The 12,697-nt window shown below is 42.1% G+C and overlaps 1 protein-coding gene across 4 annotated transcripts in view; it reads right to left on the reverse strand.

The window, feature by feature from the left end:
• Positions 1-568: 568 nt before the first annotated feature.
• Positions 569-12,697, reverse strand: part of LOC121540391 (retinoic acid receptor RXR-gamma-A) — a 57,192-nt gene continuing 45,063 nt past the window's right edge. For 2 of the 4 annotated variants that reach the window (XM_041849234.2, XM_041849231.2), the window contains 7 exons: positions 12,169-12,313; positions 11,726-11,911; positions 11,299-11,459; positions 11,017-11,146; positions 9,465-9,689; positions 6,999-7,104; positions 569-1,209 (listed from right to left, as the gene is read on the reverse strand). In XM_041849234.2, the coding sequence (XP_041705168.2) occupies positions 1,062-1,209; positions 6,999-7,104; positions 9,465-9,689; positions 11,017-11,146; positions 11,299-11,459; positions 11,726-11,911; positions 12,169-12,313 (1,101 nt within the window). In that variant the 3' untranslated portion in view covers positions 569-1,061. The remainder of the gene's footprint in view (positions 1,210-6,998; positions 7,105-9,464; positions 9,690-11,016; positions 11,147-11,298; positions 11,460-11,725; positions 11,912-12,168; positions 12,314-12,697) is intronic. The other 2 variants (XM_041849232.2, XM_041849233.2) reach the window with 2 other exon arrangements.

Consider the following 12,697-nt stretch of genomic DNA (forward strand, 5'->3'; position numbering starts at 1 on the left):
CAGTTTTAAAGCTAATTTCCTGCTATTCTACACATTTTGCCATGAGTCCCCCCCTTCCTCTGTCACATCTCAACCACGTTGGGTCAATTCTGAATTCGGAGGATTCTATTTTATGTACTTTCCTTCGCTCCGTGTACTGGATATTAGCCTATTGGACGCATTCCCCCATCATTTGAATAAAACACATAGCACATTGGCAGATTCTCTAGCCAGCTGAGAACTACTGGTACATAGGTCTACTCACGGCATCTAGTGGCTCACTGAGGAAACAAGACATTCTGACGCAGGATATGGATGGTCCATGAAAGATATCACAGTATTCTGAAGAAATGTTATACAATTCATCTTTGAATAAAATAAGCTTTTTAATACTGCATTGGGTTGCTTTTAAAATGGATACCTGAAATTACCTATTTACTCCAATCATATTGTAACAATTCTATTAGAATGTATTTTAACAGTGTAGTTTTTACACCATACCCCTCCCCCTTAAAACCAGGCCCTCCCCACACCCCCAAAAAAATCCCTTTTTTACAATAATAATAATTTGTGCTTGGTACAAAATATGTCTGTTTTACAACTTGAATCAAGTTTAATCTTCATATCAATTACATTGTGGGAGTATATACAGAGACAGCCTAGGCAGCCAATATTGGGCGCTAGATCTGCACTATTGCCTAGGATTGACGTGCCCAATTTGATGTGCCCAATTTTCCACCACCATTTTCTGACAATTTAGGATGTTGCACAACCGCGTTCAGCCAAAGGTGTGCAACATCCTAAGTTGTCCAAAAATCGGAAAATGGTGGTGTAAAATTGTGTTTTATTAAGACAGTACACATATTTATCCTTATATATTTTTTTTGACAGACAGACAGCCATTAATGCTAGTTAAGGAGGAAAATGATGCCTTTGCAGCCTGAATGGAGGATGCTTTATGTACGAGCCGGTACAAGGGGGACACAAGTGTATTACCAGCTGGTCACATCAATAGATGATAGTGCAGCTCTAGCGCCCACTATCGCCTGCCTAGGCTAATACAGAGAGAAGGGGGATTTGTGTCATGTGATTTGATGCGGCGCTTCAAGCATCTCCATGAGGAAGGTGTCTATGGGAGTGTCTCCTATCAGCTTGAAGAAGAACAGGTGCTCCAGACACTTCAGGCCTATGGAGCGCAGGGCGGGGAGACGCAGCAACAGTTTGGCAAACCTAGGAGGAGGGAGAATAGAATAAAATAGAACATTATTTTCCATCCAGGATGGAAATGTTCCTTTGACATCACCTTACAAGAAGGAAAAAGGATCAGGGCCCGGATGCATAAAACATCTTCAGTGTTTCCTTTAAGTGTTTACCTTAAAAAATGATTTTCCCTTACCTAAGGGAATTGTTTAAGGGTGTTGCATAGAGCCCCTCAATGATTTCCTTAGGTAAGGGCATACTTAAGGGGTTTGAAGGCATGTATGGAAGAAAGAGTACCTGGTTACCATGGAGACACCCTGATTCACTAACTAAACATCTCGTCATAAAGATCGCTTTCATTTTGTGAGATAGCAAAATATAACTTTTACTATCAAGACAGGATAACCAAATTGCTTCAGAAGATAATAAACCCCGTTTCTTGTAATAGTTACTTTTTTCTCAACTTGTTTATATTACTTTCTAGTACGTCAAGCTAGCTTGCAGAGTAGCTACAGTGAGGGAAAAAAAGTATTTGATCCCCTGCTGATTTTGTACGTTTGTCCACTGACAAAGAAATGAACAGTCTATAATTTTAATGGTAGGTTTATTTGAACAGTGAGAGACAGAATAACAACAAAGAAATCCAGAAAAACGCATGTCAAAAATGTTATAAATTGATTTGCATTTTAATGAGGGAAATAAGTATTTGACCCCTCTGCAAAACATGACTTAGTACTTGGTGGCAAAACCCTTGTTGGCAATCAGAGGTCAGACGTTTCTTGTAGTTGGCCACCAGGTTTGCACACATCTCATGAGGGATTTTGTTCTACTTAGGAGTGCTCCTAATCTCAGCTTGTTACCTGTATAAAAGACACCTGTCCACAGAAGCAATCAATCAATCAGATTCCAAACTCTCCACCATGGCCAAGACCAAAGAGCTCTCCAAGGATGTCAGGGACAAGATTGTAGACCTACACAAGGCTGGAATGGGCTACAAGACCATCGCCAAGCAGCTTGGTGAGAAGGTGACAACAGTTGGTGCGATTATTCGCAAATGGAAGAAACACAAAATAACTGTCAATCTCCCTCGGCCTGGGGCTCCATGCAAGATCTTACCTCGTGGAGTTGCAATGATCATGAGAATGGTGAGGAATCAGACCAGACCTACACGGGAGGATCTTGTCAATGATCTCAAGGCAGCTGGGACCATAGTCACCAAGAAAACAATTGGAAACACATTACGCCGTGAAGGACTGAAATCCTGCAGCGCCCGCAAGGTCCCCCTGCTCAAGAAAGCACATATACATGCCCATCTGAAGTTTGCCAATGAACATCTGAATGATTCAGAGGAGAACTGGGTGAAAGTGTTGTGGTCAGATGAGACCAAAATGGAGCTCTATGGCATCAACTCAACTAGCCGTGTTTGGAGGAGGAGGAATGTTGCCTATGACCCCAAGAACACCATCCCCACCTTCAAACATGGAGGTGGAAACATTACGCTTTGGGGGTGTTTTTCTGCTAAGGGGACAAGACAACTTCACCACATCAAAGGGACGATGGACAGGGCCATGTACCGTCAAATCTTGGGTTAGAACCTCCTTCCCTCAGCCAGGGCATTGAAAATAGGTTGTGGATGGGTATTCCAGCATGACAATGACCCAAAACACACGGCCAAGGCAACAAAGGAGTGGCTCAAGAAGGAGCACATTAAGGTCCTGGAGTGGCCTAGCCAGTCTCCAGACCTTAATCCCATAGAAAATCTGTGGAGGGAGCTGAAGGTTCGAGTTGCCACGAAACCTTAATGACTTGGAGAAGATCTGCAAAGAGGAGTAGAACAAAATCCCTCATGAGATGTGTGCAAACCTGGTGGCCAACTACAAGAAACGTCTGACTTCTGTGATTGCCAACAAGGGTTTTGCCACCAAGTACTAAGTCATGTTTTGCAGAGGGGTCAAATACTTATTTCCCTCATTAAAATGCAAATCAATTTATAACATTTTTGACATGCATTTTTCTCGATTTTGTTGTTGTTATTCTGTCTCTCACTGTTCAAATAAACCTACCATTAAAATGATAGACTGATCATGTCATTGTCAGTGGGCAAACGTACAAAATCAGCAGGGGATCAAATACTTTTTGTATATACTCACTGTATATCTAACTAGCTGGCTAGCTTTGTAGCCTTGGATTGTGCACAGTGGTAGTCGGTGCCGTTTAAGATGAGGGAGGACGATTTTCTTTTTAATGAGCATGGCCTTATTTCTATTACAGCCTATTTGATGACTCTCATTCATATCCCATTCACCCAGTTCAATGTAACAGTGATAGGTTTAGGCTACTACATGATACTCAAATTTTCCCTATACCTATCATGAGGTTGCTACAACCTAACCTATGAATGAAAGTTTAAATGTAGGCGCATAGAGGCAGAGACAAAAATGTTAGTTGACAGACAGTGACACATGGACAGACAGTGACACATTCAATACCGCCTTGCACACTCTTGCCTGCATCTAGCGGATCTAATGTGTAATCATTAGTCCAACAGTTGCAAACGAGAGTTTCTATTGGACAAATTCAGGTGTTTATCCCCATTTCGTTCCGTTTGCTTCCGTTTAAGAAACGTTTTTCAACAGAATCAGCGTAATGAATACAACCCTGATCACATGTAAAGACAGTTCACTTTCATAGCAGCCACGTTGTATTCCTTCTCACTTCTATGCGCGCTCCTCCTCTCACCTTTTACCTTCGCTTGTGGACTTCAATGCACAACACATCAGATGCATGTGACCAGGCGAAAAAACCTTTCCAAGCCAAACAATATCATAACCGCTACAGACAGCCTACATTGTTGTCACCAAAGTAACATCAGTTAACATAACTAATAGAACTAACGAGTTTGTAAACCTGCTACAATCATGCAGTAACATTACAGTGTACAGTCAGTAAGCAGTTTAGCACTTACACTGGCGGGCCCCGGTGGCAATACATTTGTAAAACCAAAAGTTTATCTTGACTTGGAAGAGTTCTAGTGTTGTATTGGATAGTCATAGCCAGCTAGCTAACATAGCATCCCTCTGTTTGAGCAGGGTGTTTGAGTAGTCTGAACTAGTTAGCTGCATCTCTTTCTCTTGCTTCTTCATTTTGGAATAAATTAATTTGTTCAAAATTGTTCAACTATTGTCTTTCGCTCTCTTTGAGTCAACTACTCACCATATTTTATGCACTGCAGTGCTAGCTAGCTGTAGCTTATGCTTTCAGTACTAGATTAATTATCTGATCCTTTGATTGGGTGGACAACATGTCAGTTAATGCTGAAAGAAGTCTGAAGTTGTCATAATTACTGTGTAAGTCTATGGAAGAGAGTGAGAACAATGAGACTCCTAGGTTTTTTATTGAAGTCAAGGTACCCAGAGGAGGTCGGAAGCTAGCTGTTCTCCGGTTACACCATGGTGCTACCCTACGACCTTTATTACAAAACAGTGTGTTTTAATAAATTATTTGGTGATGTGAATATATTTAGTATAGTTTTATCTAAAAAGTATAACTTTTTAAAAGTTTTACATTTTATTTTTATGACATTCGCTGGGGAGGATGGTCCTCCCCTTCCTCCTCTGAGGAGCCTTCACTGATTGTGCACCTTCCATTGTTTAGCTAAGTAGCTAGCTAGCTGGTTGATGTTTTCCTTTTTTAACCAGAGCAGATGAAAGCAAAATTCACCTCCACACATGCTGTTTACATTGATATCCATTCTGAATGAAGCAGTTAAGGGACCTGGTGGGCACCCTTAACTTTTTCCACTTAATTTAAGGGGGAAATTCACCTTTAAATGTTTTGTGCAACTGACTTAAAGTTAACGAAACGTTAAGGGTAAAGATAAGGGGAAAATTAACTTAAAGTGTTTTATGCAGCCAGGCCCAGATACAGTACACATCATACACATTGAAAACAGTCAGCCTAGTGCCTTTTGAAAGTATTCAGACCCCTTGACTTTTCCACATTTTGTTAAGTTACAGCCTTATTCTGAAATTGATTAAATATATATATATATATATATATATATATATATATATATATATATATATATATATATATACATATATACTTATATATTTTAGCAATCTACACACAATACCCCATAATGACAAAGCAAATACAGGTTTTTACAAATTTTTGCTAAAAAACAGAAATAACTTATTTACATAAGTATTTAGACCCTTTGCTATGAGACTCAAAATTGAGCTCAAGTGCATCCTGTTTACATTGATCATCCTTTAGATGTTTCTACAACTTGATTGGAGTCCACCTTTGGTAAATTCAATTGATTGGACATGATCTGTCAACTGGGGGACCTGTCAGTATAAGGTCCCACAGTTGACAGTGCATGTCAGAGCAAAAATCAAGCCATGAGGTCGAAGGAATTGTCCGTAGAGCTCCGAGACAGGATTTGGTCGAGGCACAGATCTGGTGAAGGGTACCAAAAAACTTCTGCAGCATTGAAGGTCTCCAAGTACACAAAAGCCTCTATCATTCTTAAATGGAAGTAGTTTGGAACCACCAAGACTCTTCCTAGAGCTGGCCGCCCGGCCAAACTAAGCAATTGGGGGAGAAAGGCCTTGGTCAGGGAGGTGACCAAGAACCCAATGGTCACTCTGACAGAGCTCCAGAGTTCCTCTGTGGCGATGGGAGAACCTTCCAGAAGGACATCCATCTCTGCAACACTCCACCAATCAGACCTTTATGGTAGCGTGGCCAGATGGAAGCCACTCCTCAGTAAAAGACTCTCAGACTATGAGAAACAAGATTTTCTGGTCTGATGAAACCAAGATTGAACTCTTTGGCCTGAATGCCAAGTGTCACGTCTGGAGGAAACCTGGCACCATCCCTACGGTGAAGCATGGTGGTGGCAGCATCATGCTGTGGGGATGTTTTTCAGCGGCAGGGACTGGGATACTAGTCAGGATTGAGGGAAAGATGAATGGAGCAAAGTACAGCGAGATCCTTGATGAAAATCTGCTCCAGTGCTCAGGACCTTAGACTGTGACAGGACAACGACCCTAAGCACACAGCCAAGACAACGCAGGAGTGGCTTCAGGACAAGTCTCTGAATGTTCTTGAGTGGCCCAGCCAGAGCCCAGACTTGAACCCGATTTAGCTGTGCAGCAACCTGACAGAGCTTGAGAGGATCTGCAGAGAGGAATGAGAGAAACTCCCCAAATACAGGTGTGCCAAGCTTGTAGCGTCATACCCAAGAAGACTCGATGCTGTAACCGCTGCCAAAAGTTTGTCAACAAAATACACTTGTAAATGTGATATTTAAGGTTTTTTTTTTTATACATTTGCTCAAATTTATTTTTGCTTTGTCATTATGAGGTATTGTGTGTAGATTGATGGGGGGACAATTAAATCCATTTTAGAATGAGGCTATAACGTAACAAAATGTGGAAAAGGTCAAGGGGTCTGAATACCTTCCGAATGCACTGTATATGTAAACACATAGATAACACATAACCGCTGCCTTTATTACACTGTATACTTTGATGGGGAAGTCACAAGAAACAAAGATTAAGCCTGGCTATGACCACGTCATAATACTCTTAAATGGTCTTCTTTTGTTCATGTCCTCTTTTCAAGGAATGGCTCACTTTCCTTTAACTTTTTCCCCACAGATAATTGAGTGTGCCTGATAGCTGTCCATAATATTACAGTTAACAAACAATTTATTTGAAATAAAGATAAATAAATAAACATAAAGGAGAAAATGGAAGTTATCAGATTGTATTGGGATGTGTCCTGTGTGTATGATCTGAGTAGTGTACCTGCCGGGCTGGTCTGGGTACTTGGCTTTGGTGTAGGACTCCAGCGAGGCGTAGACTTTCTCCCTGAGCCCGTCCACCTCTGGTGGATTGGATAGCCCCTTTGCATCTGCAACAACAGAGCCTTCACAGTCAGTCTGATGCCTTTATAACTTCACCTTCTCCTGTTAGACTAGACACACCTTTCCTCTCCTTTTTCCACTTCAGTCAAACTGGATACTTACACAAAGGCCAGGATTCAATCAGATGAACGTTAACCCGCGGTAACCAACAATCGCATAGCATATCATGGTTTTTGTTTAGGCGGTGTCGGAGATGTAACTGCATTAGAAATGTCAAATCCACAAGCGGCTCCCGGCATTATTCCTGCCACAGACATTGCCATTGGATGCACCGAGTCGCATTAGTAGAAATCCCATGCAGCCGTGTTAGAAGTTTGAACACTGGAATATAAATCCTTCTTATTTAATTGAATCATTTTCAATTTGAGCGTCATTATTTTCTATAGCCTACACTTTCTCGTTCTGAACTTCTAACATTGGTGGGACGGGTGTGGCTTTATGACAATGACCACAGGAGAAGCCGCTCACCGATTGGACAGTTCCAACGCAGTTACACCTCCAACATCGCCTAAATAAAAACAATGATATGCTATGTGGTTTTCGGTTACTGCGGGTTAATATTGATCTAAATTTAATCTGGTCCAAAGTCCTAGTCACACCACAACATTAAAGATACAGTCATTCTGCCCACGCATTTCACAGACACCAAAAGGGCGGCAGGTGGCTTAGTGGGTAAGAGCGTTGTGCCAGTAACCGAAAGGTTGCTGGTTCTAATCCCCGAGCCGACTAGGTGAAAAATCTGTCGATGTGCCCTTGAGCAAGGCACTTAACCCTATTTGCTCCTGTAAGTCGCTCTGGATAAGAGCGTCTGCTAAATGACCATTTATTTATTTAAAAGAATGGTGTGGCTATTGAGACAAAATTACTTGGTGTTACCTTAGTTTGTAAACTGTCATGGTCACAACATATAGTTTCAATGGTTATAAAGATGGGGAGAGGTCTGTCCATAATAAAGAGATGCTCTGCTTTTTTTGACACCACACTCCAAAAAGCAAGTCCTGCATGCTCTAGTTTAGTCTTATCTGGATTATTGTCCAGTCGTGTGGTTGAGTGCTGCAAAGAAAGACCTAGTTAAGCTGCAGCTGGCCCAGAACAGAGCAGCACGTCTTGCTATTCATTGTAACCAGAGAGCTAATATAAATACTATGCATGCCAGTCTCTCTTGGCTAAGAGTTGAGAAGAGACTGACTACATCAGTCAAAGACTCCAGTCACCCAAGTCATAGACTGTTCTCTCTGCTACTGCACGGCAAGTAGTACCGGAGCGCCTAGTCTAGGTCCAAAAGGCTCCTTAACAGCTTCTACCCCAAGCCATAAGACTGCTGAACAGTTAATCAAATGGCCACCCGGACTATTTGCATTGACACTGCTGCTACTCGCTGTTTATTATCTATGCATAGTCACTTTACCCCTACCTACATGTACAAATTACTTCGACTAACCTGTACTCCCGCACATTGACTTGGTACCAGTACCCCCTGTATATAGCCTCATTATTGCTATTTTATGATGTTACTTGTATTATGTTTTTTGTTTTACTTTAGTTTATTTAGTCAATATTTTCTTAACTCTATTTTCTTAAAACTGCATTGTTGGTTAAGAGCTTGTAAGTAAGCATTTCACGGTAATGTATTCGGCGCATGTGACAAATACAATTTGATTTGATTTGATCACTTCTTCTTATAAGGAACATTCATGTGTTGAAAATTCCAAATTGTTTGCATAGTCAACTTACACACAGCTCTGACACACACACTTACCCCACCAGACTTGCCACCAGGTGTCTTTTCACTGTCCCCAAATCCAGAACAAATTCAAGAAAGCGTACAGTATTATACAGAGCCATTATTGCATAGAACTCCCTTCCATCTCACATAGCAAACTTGTCTTCAAGTTGTCTTCACGGCACAACGCCTCTCCCCTATTTGACCTAGATAGTTTGTGTGTATGTATTGATATATAGGCTACGTGTGCCTTTTTAAATTGATGTAGGTCTGTCCTTGAGCTGTTCTTGTCTATTAATGTTCTGTATTGTGTCATGTTTCATGTTTTGTGTGGACCTCAGGAAGAGTAGCTGCTGCTTTCGCAACAGCTTATGGGGATCCTAATAAAATACCTCCCCAAAAATGACAATGACTCATAGTAATCTATTGTATGGCTTCCTTAGGTCATGTTCTCTAACATGAAGACTGTCCAGGCCACAAGGCCATATCGATTCATCTCTGACTGCTACATCAATAACCTCATTCCTTCCCTCACGCGCCACGTAGAGAACACAGAAAAAGGACGTAATTTAACAAACTCGTATCAGAAATGCTGCTGTTACCAAGCAGATATGACCCACTGACCTGGATTGAAGAGGACGATGGCTCGAAGGCAGCCCAGCTCTGTCTTGTCCATCTCCATGTCTTTCATTTTAGACACCAACTCTGTCAATACTCTGTCAAAGATGGAGCCCACTCCGGCACTGTGGGCACTGCTTCTGTGGACGTGGAGGCCTGTGGCCAATAGGATGCCGTCTTTCACTGTGACAGAGCGGTGTGAGAAGGACGCGATGAGTAGCTCATTCCAGCCTGAACATAAATACACAAACACACAGGGAGCGAGCTGACAAGGTAAAAATCTGTTGTTCTGCCCCTGAGCAAGGCAATTAACCCACTGTTCCCCTAGCGCCGATGATTTGGATGTCGATTAAGGCAGCCCCCCTGCACCTCTCTGATTCAGAGGGGTTGGGTTAAATGCGGTTGAATGCATTCAGTTGTACAACTGACCAGGTATACCCCTTTCCATTTACTTTAACTTGGCAACCAACATAAATAAATAATATGCCATTTAGCAGACGCTTTTATCCAAAGCGACTTACAGTCATGCGTGCATAATTATTTATTTTTTTGTGTATGGGTGGTCCAGGGGATCGAACCCACTACCTTGGCGTTACAAGTGCCGTGCTCTACCAGCTGAGCTACAGAGGACCACATGGATGCTAGTGTTTATCTATTGCTTCCTTTCTCTTTCTTTATCTCATCTCACCCTCTAGCTTCATATCTCTCCTTTTCTATCTCCCCACTTCTCTATCCCTCTGACTTTCTCTTCAAATATCTCTTTCTCTTTCTCTCTTCATCTCAAATCAAATCAATCAAATCAAATTGTATTTGTTATATGCTTCGTAAACAACAGGTGTGGACTAACAGTGAAATGCTTACTTACGGCCCTTCCCAACAATGCAGAGAGAAAGAAAATAGAGAAATAATAGAAAAGTAAAACAAATAATAATAAAAGTAATAATAGATACACAGAGTAACGATAACTTACTATATACACAGGGAACCAGTACCGAGTCGATGTGCAGGGGTACGAGGTCATTGAGGTAAATGTGTACATAACTAGGAATAAAGTGACAGATAATAAACAGTAGCAGCAGCGTATGTGTTGAGTCAAAAATGTTTGTGCAAAAAAGGTCGATGCAGATAGTCCGGGTAACTATTGGGTTAACTCTCTCTCTCTCTTCATATTATCTATCCCTTTGTTTCTCTCTCTCTGTTTCTCTCTCTGTTTCTCTCTCAGAAAATTTCTATCAGGTTATTAAAACCTCTTCAGCTCATTAGTGATGCTGTGTGACATTTCCGTTCCACGTGTGTGTGAAATATCCCACCAGGAATATCCCAGCATAGATCAGCGTTGGGCTGTTTTGTTAAAAAAATAGTCACTACTGAGAATATGTACAGCACAGATATGGCTCTGATTGGAAACTGGTGTGTGCAACATCAATATGGTTGATAGCTATAACCAGAGTGAAAATAGACTATGGCTATAGTTCGATTTTCTAGCCCTCTAATCAAAGTGTGCTTCTGTCTAAGAAAAAAATATGAGTACTTTGAGTATGAGTACTAAGTGCTGTACCTGCCCGTAGTAGAATAACCTGGTTGTCTAAGGGCAGCTCTGAGAAGTGAGGGATCCTCTTTGCCCACTCCACCAGGGTGAACAGCTGTTTGTCTGCTGCCTGGCAGATGTTGGTGACCGGGTCGTTCGTCTAGACAGAAGATAAAGAGAGATACAACATATCTGAATAATATTCCATCTTAGCCATTTAACATTAAATGGATAGCATTTACAAGAGGGAGATGTTATTTCCATGTTCAATAGTAATGCTCTGATTGTGTTTATGTTCTATGTCATCCTTACCGAGTTGCCGGGGCTTTCATCTGCATATGTCTCTGTCTTGGGCTCCACGGCAAGCTCTGCGTCCAGAATCTTATTGACGGTCATCTCCTCATTAAAACTACTGGTGGACTCCACCTCCTTCTCCCCCTGCTCCTTCCCCCGCTGCCTCTCCTCCTGCACCGCTGCATGGGGTCACAGGGCAAAGGTCAAAGGTTAGAGATAGTCCAACTGAACAAACCACTCCAAAGGGATACAGCAAATTGAAACATATTGAACACCTTTGCCACACATGCTTACAGCAGTTACAGTACAACACAGTACAGTACTGTAGACATACCACACATACCAATAAATACCCATACATTACAGACCCGCCCCCCAACACACTCACAAGAGCACACACCCTCCCTCCTTCCCTCTTTCCTTCTCTCTACATGCATACACTTACACACACCTTCTCTCTTCATGCCCATGGCTAGGCACTTCTGGTAGCGGCAGTACTGACAGCGGTTGCGCTGTCGTTTGTCTATCAGGCAATCCTTGCTGTCTCGACACATATAGGAGAGGTCTTTCCGGATGGTTCTCTTAAAGAAGCCTTTGCAGCCTTCACAACTGTACACACCATAGTGCTTCCCTGGGTAAACAACATGCAAAACATAAACTCCACTGCTTTTCCTGAGAAACTGCTCCAAAAATGTAATACCTTTCCCTCTTAATCAATGTCATAGTCCATTGTTATTGGATGAGGACTGGAGAACAAAATCTACAATGAGGTAATTTACAAAATCTAAAATAAATGGGAATGAATCTCCACAACAAAAGTAACGACAATAGTGGAGTCACTGCCACCTGTATCGGGGGCTAGGGCTGCGGTGAGTCCCTATTTCTCACCTGAGGATCGGTCTCCACAAATGGCACAGATGTGTTTGGACATGCCTCCAGGGCTGGTGCAATTGTAGTTGATGTTCCCCAGATTTTGGAGACCTGTAGGAGGCTTGATGTCCTCTGAAATACTGACACTGTTCATGCTGTTCATCTGGAGCAAGGGAGGAAAGAGAAGAGAGAGAAAGAGATGAGTGGGAGAGATGGGGGAGGAGAGAGCGTGGAGTGGAGGAGAAATGGGGGAAAAGTGAGTGAATCAATGATTCAGTCGGTCAGTCCTGTTCTTTCTTTTACTTCTCTAAATCCTTCCTCTCTTCCTCTAATCCTCCATTCTCCACACACGTGTGTTATGAAAGTGGCTGAGGGTGCGATGACATGATCCCATTACTGGTCAAAGACAGTGTCTGTGTTTCCTCTGTGAGATTTGGCATGCAGGTTTCGATTGTTTGTCGACAGGAGTGGGGGTGTGCACGTAGGAGGAGAGCTGAGCTGTAACATTCACCAAGCTGCAGTTCTGACTTCTCACCAGCAGAGAGCA

This window comes from Coregonus clupeaformis, chromosome 26 (assembly GCF_020615455.1).
Source record: "Coregonus clupeaformis isolate EN_2021a chromosome 26, ASM2061545v1, whole genome shotgun sequence".
NCBI lineage: Eukaryota > Metazoa > Chordata > Actinopteri > Salmoniformes > Salmonidae > Coregonus > Coregonus clupeaformis.